At 41.8% G+C, this 18,808-nt stretch overlaps 1 protein-coding gene across 5 annotated transcripts in view; it reads left to right on the top strand.

The window, feature by feature from the left end:
- The window catches only part of vps13c (vacuolar protein sorting 13 homolog C), a 106,423-nt gene extending 88,293 nt beyond the window's left edge, over positions 1 to 18,130 (top strand). For 3 of the 5 annotated variants that reach the window (XM_044357364.1, XM_044357345.1, XM_044357337.1), the window contains 13 exons: positions 1,292 to 1,405; positions 2,359 to 2,486; positions 2,648 to 2,729; positions 4,326 to 4,439; positions 4,661 to 4,736; positions 5,030 to 5,193; positions 5,684 to 5,729; positions 5,825 to 5,948; positions 8,903 to 9,017; positions 11,580 to 11,671; positions 14,060 to 14,183; positions 15,708 to 15,791; positions 15,914 to 18,130. In XM_044357364.1, coding sequence (XP_044213299.1) covers positions 1,292 to 1,405; positions 2,359 to 2,486; positions 2,648 to 2,729; positions 4,326 to 4,439; positions 4,661 to 4,736; positions 5,030 to 5,193; positions 5,684 to 5,729; positions 5,825 to 5,948; positions 8,903 to 9,017; positions 11,580 to 11,671; positions 14,060 to 14,183; positions 15,708 to 15,791; positions 15,914 to 16,015 — 1,365 coding nt within the window. In that variant the 3' untranslated portion in view covers positions 16,016 to 18,130. Of the gene's footprint in view, positions 1 to 1,291; positions 1,406 to 2,358; positions 2,487 to 2,647; positions 2,730 to 4,325; positions 4,440 to 4,660; positions 4,737 to 5,029; positions 5,194 to 5,683; positions 5,730 to 5,824; positions 5,949 to 8,902; positions 9,018 to 10,294; positions 10,609 to 11,280; positions 11,393 to 11,579; positions 11,672 to 14,059; positions 14,184 to 15,707; positions 15,792 to 15,913 lie in introns of those variants that run through there. The other 2 variants (XR_006404264.1, XM_044357359.1) reach the window with 2 other exon arrangements.
- The last annotated feature ends 678 nt before the right edge of the window (positions 18,131 to 18,808 follow it).

Here is an 18,808-nt window from a genome sequence, read left to right as displayed (position 1 = left end):
CATCATTCATCCATTCATTCATTCATTCATTCATTCATTCATCCATTCATTCATTCAACCATTCCTTTATCCATCATTCATTCATCCATCCATTCATTCATTCATCCATCCATTCATCCATTCATTCATTCATCCATCCATCCATTAATTCATCCATCCATTCATCCATTCATTCATTTATTCATTCATCCATTCATTCATTCAACCATTCCTTTATCCATCATTCATCCATTCATTCATTCATTCATCCATTCATTCATTCAACCATTCCTTTATCCATCATTCATCCATTCATCCATCCATTCATCCATTCATTCATTCATCCATCCATCCATTCACCCATTCATTCATTCATCCATCCATTCATTCAACCATTCCTTTATCCATCATTCATTCATCCATTCATTCATTCATTCATCCATCCATTCATTCATCCATCCATTCATCCATTCATTCATCCATTCATTCATTCATCCATCCATTCATTCATTCATTCATCCATCCATTCATTCATCCATCTATCCATTCATTCATCCATTCATTCATCCATTCATTCATCCATTCATCCATCCATTCATTCATTCAACCATTCCTTTATCCATCATTCATTCATCCATCCATTCATTCATTCATTCAACCATTCCTTTATCCATCATTCATTCATCCATCCATTCATTCATCCATCTATTCATTCATTCATTCATCCATCCATTCATTCATTCATTCATCCATCCATCCATCCATTCATTCATTCAACCATTCCTTTATCCATCATTCATTCATCCATCCATTCATTCATCCATCCATTCATCCATTCATTCATCCATTCATTCATTCATTCATCCATCCATTCATTCATCCATCCATTCATTCATCCATCCATTCATTCATTCATTCATTCATCCATCCATTCATTCATTCAACCATTCCTTTATCCATCATTCATTCATCCATCCATTCATTCATTCAACCATTCCTTTATCCATCATTCATTCATCCATCCATTCATTCATCCATCCATCCATCCATCCATCCATCCATCCATTCATTCATTCATTCATTCATTCATCCATTCATTCATCCATCCATTCATTCATTCATTCATCCATCTATGATCTGTGTGTATATATATGTGTGTGTGTTATCGTGTGTGTGTGTGTGTGTATATATGTCTATATGTGTGTGTTACTGTGTGTGTGTGTGTGTGTGTATGTATGTATATGTCTATGTGTGTGTATGTGTATGTGTATATGTCTATGTGTGTGTGTTACCGTGTGTGTGTGTGTTTCAGTCCCAGCTGTTAGACGGGGACCTGCAGCTGCTTCAGGCTGAACTGATGGAAGCGTCTCTGAGCGACACGTCAGGACTCAACTTCTTCCAACATTTCCACATCTCTCCCATCAAGGTAACACATACACACATATATACACATATATACACACACACACATACACACACACATATACACACATACACACACACACCCACACACACACACACATACACACACATACACACACACACACACATACACATATATACACACATATATACACACATACACGCATATATACACACATACACACCCACACACATAAACACACATACACACACATATACACATATATACACACACACACATACACACACCCACACACATAAACACACATACACACACCCACACACACATATACACACATACACACACACATACACATATATACACACATATATACACATATATACACACATACACGCATATATACACACATACACACACATACACACACACACATATACTCACACCCACACACACCCACACACACCCACACACATACACACACATACACACATATATACACATATATACACACACACACATACACACACCCACACACATAAACACACACCCACACACATACACACATAAACACACATAAACACACATACACACACATAAAGAACTGTGTGATTGAAGTTTATTCTGTTTACTCAACTTTGCAAGAAGTTAATTGATAAATTAAAACAATTTATAGTAATATTTTTTTAAGCATTCACTACTTTTAATGTCTAAAACTTTTGCACAGTACTGTGTATGTGTGTGTGTGTATGTATGTATGTTTATGTGTGTATATATGTATGTATGTCTATATACACATATACACATATATAAACACATATAAACATATATAAACATGTATACACACGTTTGTAAAACAGTCTCGCAGTCTGATTGGTTGACAGCTGTGGTATAATGAGAAAATACTGCGACTATTTAATATGTTATATATTTCAGCTGCACCTCAGCCTGTCTCTGCTCTTATATACTTAATATATTGATTATATTTAATGCGTCAGCTGCACCTCAGCCTGTCTCTGGGCTCCAGCGGTGACTCGGATGAGGAGACGGCGTCGGTTCAGTCTCTGAATCTGCTACTGAAAAGTCTCGGAGCGACGCTGACGGATGTTGATGACCTCATCTTCAAGTGAGTCACTAACAGTTTAGAAAGGTGCATTCTGGGTAGTTAGGGTTAACATCTGGTCATCTTTCAGCTAAACATGTGATTGGTTCCTGAGTGTGTGATGTCATAGCTCTGATGTGATTGGTTCCTGGGTGGTGTGTGATCCTGAGCTCTCTATCTCTCAGACTGGCCTTCTTCGAGGTGAAGTACCAGTTTTACCGCAGGGAGACGCTGATGTGGGCGGTGCTGCGCCACTACAGCGAACAGGTGACGTTACAGACTCGTCATGTATGTTTCCTTCTCAAAGACACCTCAGGATTTCATGAACATCAAAGAAACTTTGTTCCAACACGGCGCTGCGTTCAGGGGCATTATGGAGCCCGCTGGCAACACCAGAACCAGAACCCCAACCCTAACCCTAACCCCAACCCCAACCTTAACCCTAACCCCAACCCTAACCCCAACCAGAACCCCAACCCTAACCCCAACCCTAACCCTAACCCCAACCCCAACCCAAAACCCAACCCTAATCCCAACCCCAACCGCAACCCGAACCGCAACCCTAACTTCAACCCCAACCCCAACCCTAATCTCAACCCTAACCCCAACCCTAACTTCAACCCCAACCCCAACCCTAATCTCAACCCTAACCCCAACCCTAACCTCAACCCAAACCCCAACCCTAATCCCAACCCCAACCGCAACCCTAACCGCAACCCCAACCCAAAACCCAACCCTAACCCCAACCCTAACCTCAACCCTAACCTCAACCCCAACCCCAACCCTAACCCCAACCGCAACCCTAACCGCAACCCCAACCCTAACCCCAACCCTAACCTCAACCCAAACCCCAACCCCAACCCTAACCCCAACCCCAACCAGAAACCCAACCCTAACCCCAACCCTAACCTCAACCCCAACCCTAATCCTAATCCCAACCCCAACCGCAACCCTAATCCCAACCCTAACCTCAACCCTAACCCCAACCCTAACCTCAACCCTAACCCCAACCCTAACCTCAACCCAAACCCCAACCCCAACCCTAACCTCAACCCTAACCCCAACCCTAACCCCAACCCCAACCAGAAACCCAACCCTAACCCCAACCCTAACCCCAACCCTAACCTCAACCCTAACCCCAACCCTAACCTCAACCCAAACCCCAACCCTAATCCCAACCCCAACCGCAACCCCAACCGCAACCGCAACCCTAACCCCAACCCCAACCCTAACCTCAACCCAAACCCCAACCCCAACCCTAATCCCAACCCCAACCGCAACCCTAACCGCAACCCCAACCCTAACTCTAACCCCAACCCCAACCCTAACCCCAACCCTAACCCCAACCCCAACCCCAACCCTAACCGCAACCCCAACCGCAACCCCAACCCTAACCCCAACCCTAATCCCAACCCCAACCGCAACCCTAACCGCAACCCCAACCCAAAACCCAACCCTAACCCCAACCCTAACCTCAACCCTAACCCTAACCCCAACCCCAACCCCAATCCTAACCGCAACCCCAACCCCAACCCCAACCCCAACCCTAACCCTAACCCCAACCCCAACTCCAACCCCAACTCCAACCCCAACCCTAACCCCAACCCTAACCTCAACCCTAACCCTAACCCCAACCCCAACCCCAACCCCAATCCTAACCGCAACCCCAACCCCAACCCCAACCCTAACCCTAACCCCAACCCCAACCGCAACCCTAACCGCAACCCCAACCCCAACCCTAACCCCAATAATGATAATAATAACAATAATAACAATAATAATAATAATAATAATGATCATAATAATAATAACAATAACAATATAATAATAATAATAATCTTGTCTTTCTCTTCGGGGCTGCAGTTCCTGAAGCAGATGTACGTTCTGGTTCTGGGTCTGGATGTTTTGGGAAACCCGTTCGGACTGATCCGAGGTCTGTCGGAGGGCGTCGAGGCCTTCTTCTATGAACCCTTCCAGGTAACACTGATGATGTCATCATAATAATAATAATACTTTCACTGCTACCTCAGTACAGCAATTATTATTGATTATTATTAATCATTCATATTAATGAGTCGTTTATTAATCATTGATTAATAAACCTCAAGACGATAAAGAGAGAAAGTCATAGTGTCAGACCTGGTTCAGGTGTGCTCAGTCAGACCTGGTTCAGGTGTGGATCTGGTTCTGTGTTTCAGGGTGCGGTTCAGGGTCCGGAGGAGTTTGCTGAAGGTTTTGTGATTGGGGTCCGGAGTCTGCTGAGTCACACTGTCGGTAAGAAAATCTGAATCCTGCAGCTGAGTCTAAACCAATCACAGTTATTGATTCTCTTCTAATGTTTGTCAGTTCAGTCATTGTATCTACAGACGATCGATCAGCTGGTGTCTGTAGACGATCGATCAGCTGGTGTCTGTAGACGATTGATCAGCTGGTGTCAGTAGATGATTGATCAGCTGGTGTCTGTAGACGATCGATCAGCTGGTGTCTGTAGACGATTGATCAGCTGGTGTCTGTAGATGATCGATCAGCTGGTGTCTGTAGATGATTGATCAGCTGGTGTCCTGCAGGCGGCGCTGCAGGTGTGGTGTCCAGGATCACGGGCTCGGTGGGAAAGGGTCTGGCGGCGATCACCATGGACAAAGAGTTCCAGCAGAAGAGACGAGAGGAGATGAACCGAACGCCCAGAGACTTTGGAGAGAGTCTGGCTAAAGGAGGGAAAGGACTGCTGAAGGTAACGAACCAGACGGATTCTTCTTCATTTAAAACGTTGACATGTTGTAAATGTTGTAAATGTTGGAGGTTGGAGCCGTTAGATGTATTTGTAGATATGATTGTAGTCTGAGGAAACAGTCAAGTATAAATGTGTTAACCTGCACTCGGCCACTTATATTGTGCCTGTTTAATGTTCCTCAGTAACTGCTGCTCATCAAAAATAAGCAAAACTAGATAATCATGAAATGTAACGTACCGTAATGTCAGTTTTCTTAAGAGTGAGAACAGAAACAGTCGGTGTAGCGGAGCTGTGACGTTTTAAATTGCAGTTATGAGTTAATTTCCACATCATCTCCGATGCACCGATGAAAACTCCCTCTGAGCTCTTCAAATCATCCGTAACGTGCTGAAGCAGTGAAATGATAATAATTATAATGAAGTGCACTAACTGGTCGAAGTGTATCTACCTGAACATCAGTTGATCGTCAGTAACCGTTGTGTCTCTGCAGGGCGTCGTCGGGGGAGTTACAGGCATCGTCACCAAGCCTGTGGAGGGTAGGTGCCCCCCCCCCCATCTGTCCAGTCGGCAGGTTGTATCTGTGTTTTCATTGGCTTAGTTGATGTTGAGTTGCACGTCTGACCTGTCGCAGGTGCGAAGAAGGAGGGCGCGGCTGGATTCTTTAAAGGCATCGGGAAGGGTCTGGTGGGCGTGGTCGCCAGGCCGACAGGCGGCATTGTGGACATGGCGAGCAGCACCTTCCAGGGTATCCAGAGGTAGCGTCCACACGACACACCGTCACCATGTTGTTGTTTATCGTAGCTGCTTCCTGTTACATGTTCAGTTCAATGATTCCTGTTTGTCTCCTCTGTTCTTCTTTTGTCTGCTGACTAATTTTCACATTTTCTGCTTTTGTTTTACTGTCTCGTGTTGTTGGAGTGTTTTTCTTTTTCTTGTCTTTTGGGTGTGTGAGTATTTGACATTAAACTCATTAAAGCTGAGCTCCTTCATCGCTGCTCACGTCTCTGTCAAAGTTAACTCTTCTTCTGTGGTATCACACATCTCATTGTGTGTTTGGATGTGATGATAATTTTATCATCAGAGACACGTGTTTCCTGCGCTGAGCGCGTGATGAAGGAGCGCGGTGTTTTATTTGTGCATGTTGATGTCGTCCTGCAGCAGACAGACGGTAAGTCGCTGCATTGTGTCATCGGTCACATGATTAATGCTCATCACTCACGTCTGTCACTCTAACACTGCTAGTAGCCCCGCCCCTCTAATCCCCGCCCCCTAGCTTGCTGCAGCATCGTGAGTCGTTTTGGCCACGCCCCTGAGGAGAGTCACCTGACCTGCAGGTAGAAAGGTCGATCACATCCTCGTCAGCAGCACAATACTGACGAGCTGATCGGCCCTTATATAAAACTAAAACAGCTTCACTGACATCCTGAAGCACCTTCAGACTTTCTAAACGTATCTAACGTCTGACATGATGAAGACATGTTCGTCCTTCAGTGTTTACGTGCGTGTTGACTCGTCAGCAGTCTTCTTCTTCTCTGCCTTTGTCGGCATGTTGCTGTTTCACCTCGGTGACGTTTACGACTCGTCTGCCGTCGCTGTAACGCAGAAAGTCTCAGTCCAAACTCCTGCTGGAACGAGTTCAATCACATGATCGTCCTCTTCAGCGTCAAGTCCCGCCCCCTCACACCTCACCTGGTCTCTCCTCAGGGATTGGCTGACTGAATGATCACATGGTGCTGCCAGACTGAGTTTGACAGTGATGAGAGTTATACTTATGTGTATTTACTATTTAATACACGTAAGTATGTGGAGATACATTGAAATACTTTTTAAAGCATATGTAAATTTGAAATACATAAATACTTAGAGGTACATGTAAATCATTGTAAATATATGTAAGTACTTCAACATACGTGTACATATTTGTACATATGTGTACACTTTAGTACTGTAGATATTTGCTGTATTGTTCTGCTTCACAGTTTCATTAAAGCAACATTTCTGTGCTTCAGTTGGTTTAAACATTTAATAAAATGAATATTAATACAGAACATTCAGGAAGTATTCAGACCTTCACTGTTTGTTATGTTGCAGCTTTATTCTGAAACCATTTAGATCATTTTCTTCTCTCATCTACACTCAGAACCTCATAACGACAAAGTAAAGACAGAAATTTAGATGTTTTTGCAAATGTATGAAAAAGGGAAAACTGAAACATCACATGAACAGAAGTGTTCAGACTCTTTACTCAGTACTTGAAGCAGCTTCGGCAGCGGTTAAAGCCTCCAGTCTTCCTGGGTTTGGCACTGGGATGGTATTGGGATGGTAACAAGCGTTACACACCTGGATTTGTCTCTCCAGAGATGTTGGACTGGGTTCTGGTCAGGACTCTGGTTGGACCACACAAGGACGTTTACAGAGTTGTTCCTAAACAACTCCTGTGTTGTCTTGTGTGCTGAGGCTCACTGTCCTGTTGGAAGATGAACCTTCAGCCCAGTCTGAGGTCCTTAACGCTCTGGACCAGGTTTTCATTAAGGACATCTTTCTCTCAACCCTGACCAGTCCCCCAGTCCCTGACCAGTCCCCCAATCCCTGACCAGTCCCCCAGTCCCTGACCATTAACTCCCGTCCCTGACCAGTCCCCCAATCCCTGACCAGTCCCCAGGTCCCTGACCAGTCCCCCAGTCCCTGACCATTTACTCCCGTCCCTGACCAGTCCCCCAGTCCCTGACCAGTCCCCGGGTCCCTGACCAGTCCCCCAGTCCCTGACCAGTCCCCCAGTCCCTGACCAGTCCCCGGGTCCCTGACCAGTCCCCCAGTCCCTGACCATTAACTCCCGTCCCTGACCAGTCCCCCAGTCCCTGACCAGTCCCCCAGTCCCTGACCAGTCCCCCAGTCCCTGACCAGTCCCCGGGTCCCTGACCAGTCCCCCAGTCTCTGACCATTAACTCCTGATGATCCAGAGAAATGGAGCCTGAGCTGAATTTCAGGTGTCACAGCAGAGAGTCTGAATGCTTCTGTCGGTGTGATAGTTCAGTTTTGTCGTTATGGGTTATTGAATGTAAACTGATGAGGGAAAAATGAATTTAAAGGATTTTAGCATAAAGCTGCAACATAACAGAAAAAGTGAAGGAGTCTGAACACTTTCTGTATATTAATAATATTGATCATAAAAATAATGAATTTTATTTTTATCAATAATATTGATAAAATTAACAACAGCTATAATTCAGTTTCACATGATTTCATGTTGTGAATCAGCTTCTCACACATTTAAAGAGGTTTATTTAATGATGCATTTATTTTATTTTATTTAATCTGTCGTCGCCTCGACAACCTGCTTCTGTCCCCAAACATCTCCCAGCTGCCTCAGTGATCTCCATCCTCCTCTGTATGAGGATCCATCAGTCATGTGACCCGTCACACCTGTCAGTCAGTCCATGATAACCTGTTAATGTTACTGTTTCACGCCGTCACTGTAGAGGTCACGACAGGTGAGATATTCCAGCGGACTCAGCATCGTGTGCACGAAGCAAAGTGCTGTGTGAACGTGAACTCGTTTCTTCTTCATGTGTCACTGAAACGAGCTTCAGACGCTGCTTCTACTGTGATTATTTCACATTTTCACTGTGATTCTGTCAGTGACCCACAGTAACAGCTGCTGTGTGTGTGTGTGTGTGTGTGTGTGTGTGTGTGTGTGTTGTGATGTCAGAGCGGCTGATTCGACAGAGGAAGTGACCAAACTGCGGCCAGTGCGACTGGTCAGAGAGGACGGCATCATCCGGCCGTACGACCGGACGGAGTCGCAGGGTTTCGAGCTCTTCCAGGTTTGTTTGTTTTACCGTCGACGCCACATCTGCTGCTGCGGGAAACGTCTCGGCCGCCACGATCAGACAAAACTAAACTAAACTGAGATCTACTGATCGTCTCTCAGATCGTCTTCACTCTCCTGCTGTGTTCTGGTTTGTTTTTACTAAACAGCTGATCAATCAATCAATCAATCAATCAAACTTTATTAGTACAGCACCTTTCATACATGTGAGTGCAGATGAAAGTGCTTCACAGGTGACTGACGAGCCGACCGACTATTTGAGACTAATGCAAATAAAAATGATGAAAATGTAATAAAATAAAATAGATTTAAAAGCTACAATAATAATAATAATAATAATAATAATAACAACGATAATAATAATAATAATAATGATAATAATATAATGATAATAATAATAATAATGATAATAATGATAATAATAATAATGATAATAATATAATGATAATAATAATAATAATAATGATAATAATAATGATAATGATAATAATAATAATAATAATAATAATAATGATAATAATATAATGATAATAATAATAATAATGATAATAATAATAATAATAATGATAATAATATAATGATAATAATAATAATAATAATAATAATAATAATAATAATAATGATAATAATAATAATGATAATAATATAATAATAATAATAATAATAATAATGATAATAATAATAATAATAATAATAATGATAATAATGATAATAATAATAATAATGATAATAATGATAGTCTGCTGGAGGACAGAGAGGAATCTGGCTGGAAGCAAAGATGGATTTAGAGAAATATAAACAACTTTTGGTGAATAAAATGTTTAAAATAGACTCAGTGTTTATAATAATGAGTCAGAATACACATCTGTAAACTGTAATTTGATGAGGAAACATCATTTTTCATCAACACGGTGTTCTGTTTTACACATAAATGTATGAAAATATTTAGTGACAAACAACTGGAAAACTGAGTGATTGATTGATTGACTGATTGATTGACAGCTCAGTGAGTTATGACACTATAAGCTAACAGGACCGATCCGGTCGCAGCAGCTGATGTGGCGTCTAGACAAAACTAAAATACTTTTTCTAAAAGTGAAATTCCACCAAATATTACTGTGTACAGTTTATACATATATGTATGTCGTCTCTTTAGAATATTATTAATAATCTAGGTTTGTCTCTGTGGAATATCCCTTTTAAAATTGATAATCCACACTCTTGTTTCTACTTCTAATTATTTTCTTCTTCTTGTGTTTGTGTCACATGCAGCGTGATGAGGATTAAACAGCAACAACTTTATTATTTAAGTGCTATTAAAGACTATAAACTCTCTAAATTCTGGCTCAGACAAATATAATGTCATCTCTGTCAACATGTAAAAAAGCTATTTCTATATTTATCTATACATATTGTGCTCAGATGATTCAGGTTTGTCTGCATGCCGTCTCTCATACCTCCAACATTTCTACTCAGTTTAGGACTTTTTTCTAGACTCACGTTTCTGCGTTTGTTCTCTGAAATATTGCTGAGTCATTTTTGTTTTTTAGCCATTTATAAATAAAAGTTTAATTTATTAATCCAAACATGCAGTGAAAATGATTTTACTATAATCTTGTGACGAACGTGTTGTCTCCCGTAGAACTTAGCAATATTTTTGTAAAAGATCGTAGCATCACATTTGATTCATTGCCCACCTTAATTATATTTCATATTTCTGTCTTTGCGATGACATACTTTGTGTAATTCATTCTGAAGTGATATTATGCAAATGAGGCATCAGCATGACCTCTGACCTCTGACACTGTTGTGTTTGTGTTTGTCAGCTGTGACGTGTCTGTTTAAACATGATGTTTAATAAAACTATTATTCGCATGTTTCCACTCGTAGAGCTGCAAACTGTTTCTATTGTGATGTCAGATTGGGGGGGCGGGGTCAGTTTTAACCAATAGGCTGCAGGTCTGATGTGACGCTGTAATCCGTCATGTTCAGTTGTTGAGTTCATTCATGCAGACAGCAGTAAAGTGAAGCTCTGCTGCAGTTTCAGGAGATCAATTATTTTCATTTGATATGCACATAATAAATTAATTTAAAAATGTCCTTCTGTTACCGTGACAACAAACTGGACTGTCAGACTGAGAATATTTAGCTACCATCTAATTATCAATCAGTGCTGATTGATTGATTGTAGTCTTGTTGTCTTGTACCGAGAGAACCTTTCACACCCTGAGTCCTGCAGCCTGATGTGTCTTTGATAGAAAGTAAAAAGGAAGGTCAAAGGTGCAGATTTCATGTAAGAGGCCGCTGCAGGTTGGTCAGGAGGAGATGGAGAGGACGACAAACATCAGGAAGTAAAAGACAGTCAGACAGGTAAACCCTACCTGACCTCAGTGTCTTCATCTCCAAACCCACCTGGATCAAAGTCAACTTTAATGGTTTTTATTATTGGTCAATATTAGAATACCAAAGCTGATGCTGATCATAATCAAAGTGTAAAGAGGTATAAATATAGATAAATATTCAAGTTAATGAAGAGAGTGTGTGTTTGTGTTTCCAGCGCTCAGAGATAAGGCAGCTGGACGGTGAAGTGTTCAGAGATTACTGTCCGTTTCCTGGACAAAGAAAGACTAACATCATCATCACCAACAGGTAAACACCTTCTGACACCTGCAGACAGGCACAGAGGATCCTTTTTCATTGTTATTTCCATCATTTGTTGTGGCCGTTGTTATCTCAATCAATCAATTTTTATTTACGGTGGTGCTGGAGGCCAGGGTAATGCCATCCAGAGCAGCTTTATCATTAGATAATGTGTTTCTAAGGTGTTTAGGGCCAAACACAATAACTTCAGTTTTATCTGAGTTTAGTAGCAGAAAATTGCAGGTCATCCAGGTCTTTATGTCGTTAAGGCATGTTTGGAGTTTGTTTAACTGATTGGGTTCATCTGGCTTCATTGATAAATATAATTGGGTATCATCTGCATAACAATGAAAATTAATGGAGTGTTTCCTAATAATATTACCTAAAGGAAGCATATATAAGGTGAATAGAATTGGTCCAAGTACAGAACCTTGTGGAACTCCGTGTCTAACTTTTGCCTTCATGGAGGATTCATCATTAACATGTACAAACTGAAATCGGTCTGATAAATAGGATTTAAACCAGCTTAATGCAGTTCCTTTAATGCCAATTAAATGTTCCAGTCTCTGCAAAAGGATTTGATGGTCAATTGTGTTGAATGCAGCACTAAGATCTAACAGGACAAGTATAGAGACAAATCCTTTGTCCGATGCAGTTAGGAGGTCATTAGTGACTTTCACCAGTGCTGTTTCTGTGCTATGATGCCTCTAAATCCTGACTGAAAATCCTCAAATAAACTATTGTTATGTAGAAAGTCACATAACTGATTAGAGACTGCTTTCTCAAGGATCTTGGATAGAAATGGAAGGTTAGATATAGGTCTATAATTGGCTAAAACACCTGAATCAAGAGTAGGCTTCTTAAGAAGAGGTTTAATTACAGCTACTTTAAAGGACTGTGGTACATAGCCTGTTACTAAAGACAGATTGATCATATCTAGTAAAGAAGTGCTCACTAAGGGTAAGACTTCCTTAAGCAGCCTAGTTGGGATGGGATCTAAGAGACAGGTTGATGGTTTAGCTGAACAAATCATTGAAGTTAGTTCAGACAAGTCTACTGGAGAAAAACAGTCCAAATATATGTCAGGATTTACTGCTGTTTCTAAGGTTCCTGTGTTTGGGGAGAGAACGGTGCCTGTTGAGGGCAGGAGGTGGTTAATTTTGTCTCTAATAGTTAGAATTTTATCATTAAAGAAGCTCATAAAGTCGTTACTACTGAGAGCTATAGGAATACATGGATCAGTAGAGTTATGACTCTTTGTCAGCCAAAGTGCTGAAAAGGAACCTAGGGCTGTTTTTATTCTCTTCTATTAATGCTGAGTAATAGGCGGCTCTGGCATTACAGAGGGCCTTCCTATATGTTTTAAGACTATCTTGCCAGACTAAGCGAGATTCTTCTAGTTTGCTGGAACGCCAAATCCTTTCATATTTTCATGATGTTTGCTTTAATTTGCGGGTTTGGGAGTTAAACCATGGAGCTAACCTCTTATGTTTTATTATCTTCTTTTTTAAGGGGGCGATGGAGTCGAGTGTTATTCGTAATGAGCCTGCAGCTCTATCAACAAAATTATCAGTTTGGGAGGAACTAAAGTTAACATAAGAGTCCTCTGTAGTATTGAGACATGGCAGTGAATTCAGTACTGATGGAATTGCTTCCTTAAATTTATCTACAACACTATCAGAGAGACATCTAGTGAGGACATTTTTGTCTAATGGTGTATAATCCAGTAATAGGAATTCAAAAGTTATTAAGTAATGATCTGATAAAATAGGATTTTGTGGAAAAATTATTAAATGTTCAATTTCAATCCCATAAGCCAGAACAAGGTCTAGGGTGTGGTTCAGACAGTGAGTGGGATTATTTACACACTGAGAGAAGCCAGTTGAGTCTAATAATGAGATAAATGCAGTGCTGAGACTGTCACTATCAACATCCACATGAATATTAAAATCACCTACTATAATTACTTTATCTGTACGAAGGACTAAGTTTGATAAAAACTTGAGAATTCAGATCAGAGTTCAGAGTACAGACCAGGAGGACGGTTCACTATAACACATAGAACTGGCTGTAAAGTTTTCCAGGTTGGCTGAGAGACTAAGAACAAGACTTTCTAATGAGTTATAATGAAGTTCAGGTCTAGAGTTGATAATTAGGCTGCGACTCCTCCTCCTCGGCCAGTGTCTGGAGGAATGTGAGTATTAATATGACTGGGAGGACTGGATTCATTTAGACTGACATGTTCTTCATGACACAGCCAGGTTTCAGTAAGACAATCAATCAATATGATGATCTGAAATTAAATCGTTTACTAATACGGCTTCAGATGACAGAGATCTAATGTTCAAGAGTCCACATTTAATTCTCTTATCTGTATTCATTGTTGTGGTTGTGCAGGAGGGTTTTTTGCGTGAAGGAGATCGACTTCGTTGGTCATTTCAACAAAGAGTGGGAGTGTTTGTTTGAGAACTTCTACCGTCCTCCGGCTGTGACGGGAACTGAGCTGAAGATCTACTGCAAGGTAACAAAAAACCACGACAACACTGAAAATCAGTAGAACAAGAAGAACGAGTTTAGACGTCACCACAAAACAATATGATGGAAAACCAACAATGACAAACCTAACGTAGCTGTTGTCTGTCTTTAGCTTAGCTGTGGGTTACGTCACTTCACATCCTTCTGACTGTAACGTCAAGTCGATTTATTTATATGACATTAAATCCCAACAAGTTATCTCAGGACTCTTTTCACATAGAGCAGGTCAAGACCGAACTCTTTAATCTACAGAGCCCCAACATTCCTCCATCAGCAGCAGGAAAAACTCCCCTTTAACGGGAAGAAACCTCCAGCAGAACCAGACTGTAGGTGGACGCCATCTGCCTCGACCGGTTGGGTTGAGAGAGAAAGAAAGAGACACAGAGAAGCATAATAACAATAATTAAAGCTGCAAGCAGCGACGATCAGGCCCTCGCTGGGCTGCAGTCGAACTGCTATCACTGCAGAGCAACACGATACAGGAACACATTAACCAGAACGCATCTGACATGGATCTACATTTTCATGAATATTGGACATTGTATGTAGGAGATAACTATCACTTCCTGTGTTCACTATGTGGCGCTAGAGAACACCCACTAATTATATGTCATGTTGATGTGTATCGTGTGTTGGACACACCATTTAAATTTCAAGTAAATCTGATGATGTTTGTCACATAAGGCTGACTTCCTGTTGTCAGTAGGAGGCGCTATGACTATGACTCAATATTGACATGTAGACGTGTTCAGGACTCTCATCAAACTTGAAGTTGAGTTATGACAACTTCCTGTGTAATGCCCCAAACATGATTTGGGCAAAATTCACCGGCACGCCACACAAAGGGCGTTCCATGAAATATAAAAATCTTTGCAATTTAGCATCGCCGGGGTCTTTACACGTAATTAACCAAATTTGAAGTCACTTGGATTAAATGTCTAGGAGGAGTTTGCTAAAGTACAACACCTGTCAATGGCTTCACTTTGCAAAAAAAATGCACAATAGATTCAAAATGGCTGACTTCCTGTTGGATTTAGGGTATGGCTCCAACGTCCTTCTGACCGTAACGTCCTTCTGACCGTAACGTTCTTCTGACCGTAACGTCCTTCTGACCGTAACGTCCTTCTGACCGTAACGTCCTCCTGACCGTAACGTCCTTCTGACCGTAACGTCCTCCTGACCGTAACGTCCTTCTGACCGTAACGTCCTTCTGACCGTAACGTCCTCCTGACCGTAACGTCCTCCTGACCGTAACGTCCTCCTGACCGTAACGTCCTTCTGACCGTAACGTCCTCCTGACCGTAACGTCCTTCTGACCGTAACGTCCTTCTGACCGTAACGTTCTTCTGACCGTAACGTCCTTCTGACCGTAACGTTCTTCTGACCGTAACGTTCTTCTGACCGTAACGTCCTTCTGACCGTAACGTTCTTCTGACCGTAACGTTCTTCTGACTGTAACGTCCTTCTGACCGTAACGTCCTTCTGACCGTAATGTTCTTGTTTGTTTCAGGAACAGCAGAAGTTGAAGCTTCCTAAGAGAGACGGTCAGGAGTCTGTGCGGAGTGTCCAGCTCAGAGACACAAACACTGCTCAGGTAGTCACTGTGTGTGTGTGTGTGTGTGTGTGTGTGTGTGTGTGTGTGTGTGTGTGTGTGTGTTTACCTTGACCTTTGTGTGTGTGGCTCCTCCCTCACCTGGTTACCATGGTTATTCACAGAAGCTGCAGGTGGCCATATCAGATGCTCAGGTGGCGCAGCAGCAGCACCGCATGGCGAGGCAGAAGTCACAGCGCTTCCTGAAACTGCCCAACAAGCCCTGAGTCCACATCCAGGATGTTTATCTGGTATCTCAGTAAAAGCTGATGGTTTCTGTAAATGTGGGACTTTTCCTTCAAGAAATATAAACACAGTTAACATATAAACCCGTAATCATTTATTATTCAGATATATCCGATATGATCAATAAATCTGATCATTAATCAGAGAAAGTTGCTTCCTAAAACTACAGATCTTTGCTCTTGATCATCACATTCACACTCTGTTTTCATTCTCATCCAGCTGATCTGTGTCCGTGGTTACGGTCTTGTTTGTATCCATGGTTACAGAGTAGACTGTTTCCATGGTTACAGCCAAAGTAGCTAACAGCAAAATGTGAACAAGCAGATTAAAAACATGGATTCATTCATCATCAGTAACTCTTCATCAGCTGTTCTAGAGAGATCTTAATATCAGATGGATTTTTATTTAGACAAACAGCTTTTATTTACCCAGTTTAGAGCTGCTTTACTTCTTGGAGCTGCTACTTTTTGAGGTTGGGGATAAAATTCAGATCATGTTTTATTAATTTAGGTGCACAAACAGCTGCTCAGGTGAATCCGTCCAATCAGCTGAGGAGCTGACTGAGCAGCGCACTACAGGGTTGTGGGTTTGATTCCCTTTGGAGCTCTTCTCGCACACCTCTGTAGTCTTTGTGACAAGTACGTTGGTGAAGTAGCCATGTATCGAAAGGAGGAAAGGACCCCCACACACTGTCTTCTGCTCAATAAAGATACTTTAATATACACAATGACCATACATACCTGAAGAAGCTCTTAATTTTTGAAACCAAAGAAACCATGTGTTCACTGTTATTCTGTCAGATGTTGTTTCTGACTTCCTGTTGCCTGCTGATATGTATTTCTGCCCTGCTGGTTGCCTGCAGGCTGATATGTATTTCTGCCCTGTTGGTTGCCTGCAGGCTGGTATGTATTTCTGCCCTGCTGGTTGCCTGCAGGCTGATATGTATTTCTGCCCTGCTGGTTGCCTGCAGGCTGATATGTATTTCTGCCCTGCTGGTTGCCTGCAGGCTGATATGTATTTCTGCCCTGCTGGTTACCTGCAGGCTGATATGTATTTCTGCCTTGCTGGTTGCCTGCAGGCTGATATGTATTTCTGCCCTGCTGGTTGCCTGCAGGCTGATATGTATTTCTGCCCTGCTGGTTGCCTGCAGGCTGATATGTATTTCTGCCCTGCTGGTTGCCTGCAGGCTGATATGTATTCCTGCCCTGCTGGTTGCCTGCAGGCTGGTATGTATTTCTGCCCTGCTGGTTGCCTGCAGGCTGATATGTATTTCTGCCCTGCTGGTTGCCTGCAGGCTGGTATGTATTTCTGCCCTGCTGGTTGCCTGCAGGCTGGTATGTATTTCTGCCCTGCTGGTTGCCTGCAGGCTGGTATGTATTTCTGCCCTGCTGGTTGCCTGCAGGCTGGTATGTATTTCTGCCCTGCTGGTTGCCTGCAGGCTGGTATGTATTTCTGCCCTGCTGGTTGCCTGCAGGCTGACATGTAATTTTGCCCTGCTGGTTGCCTGCAGGCTGCACAGTCATGTGTTGGAAGATGAAGCCATAAAAAGAATTTACTTCCCTGAAAATGTCAAACATCATATTTGTGATGAAGTTTGATTGTTTTGCACTAAGAGAGTATTTACAGTAATCAGTGATAGAAATAAACACATGACGATCTGAAAACAACAAATTCATAAACAAGAGAATAAAATCTGACAGGAAAAGGAATTATTGTGCTGTTCTGAGATATCTGAGAGGAAAGTTTCAGATTTCTGATTCAGTTTGATTCAACAGGTTTGACTGTTTCATCACCTGCAGATCTTCATGTGTTTACAAAGTGTAAAGAATGAAGTTTGAGCTGGATGTTTACATGATCTGCTGCATGTAATGAAGAAATATCTGTCACTTTTATTTTTGTCTTTGTTGCTTTTCTTTGTGGCAGCAGCTGAACCTTGAAGGAAAAATATTTAGAAAACGCTGGAAAACATTAATAATTTTCTATAAAGTCCAGATTTATTGATGTCTGCTGTACTGTTGTTTTTTGAGAGTGAAACCTCAGTGCCATCTTCAAGCTGAATGTTAGAAAACCAAAAATAAATAAAAAGTTTTATCTGAGTAATTCACTAATATTTAAAGTGCTGTTGTGGTGTAAAACAGTGAACTGATGTGTGGGATGATCAGGGTGATGTCGGGGCCTCCTGTGCTGTAAAATTACGACCTTCTGTCTCTTCGCTCTTTATAAGTTGTTTGAAACGTTGAAACTGGCGGCTGCAGAGCGAGCGGCGTTGAGGCGGTTACTACTCGTTACTACGTCACACCAGAAAGTCCAATCACATCAGCAGGAAGTTTCATCATGAGCCCGCCGCCGCCGCCGCCGCCCAACACTATGCTGAGTGTTTACATAACTTTTTAATTTTATTTTTATTTTACCTTTATTTTACCAGGCAGGACATTAAGAACAGTTTCTTATATACAGTGACCACCTGCAAGTGGCAGAAGACACTTGAAAAAGGGGAAGGAAGGTGGCGGATAACAACAACAACAACAACAACAACAAGAAAAGAAGAACTAATCAAACAGAAATAAACAATTACAAGTAAAACATATACAAGTATTAATCAAATAGAAGTAAAACATTTACAAATATCATTAAAAATATGTATAAGTAGGCCTTTAAAAGCAGAGACTGAGATAAACTGATCCAGTTTTAGCATTTATTGTAACAAATTCCAATCATTAGCAGCAGCAGACTGGAATGACAACAGGCCAGAGGATGTGTTACTCTGATGTAAG

Source organism: Thunnus albacares, chromosome 1 (genome assembly GCF_914725855.1).
Source record: "Thunnus albacares chromosome 1, fThuAlb1.1, whole genome shotgun sequence".
NCBI lineage: Eukaryota > Metazoa > Chordata > Actinopteri > Scombriformes > Scombridae > Thunnus > Thunnus albacares.
Note: the sequence above shows the minus strand (reverse complement) of the source record. Positions and strands in the feature narration are given on the sequence as shown.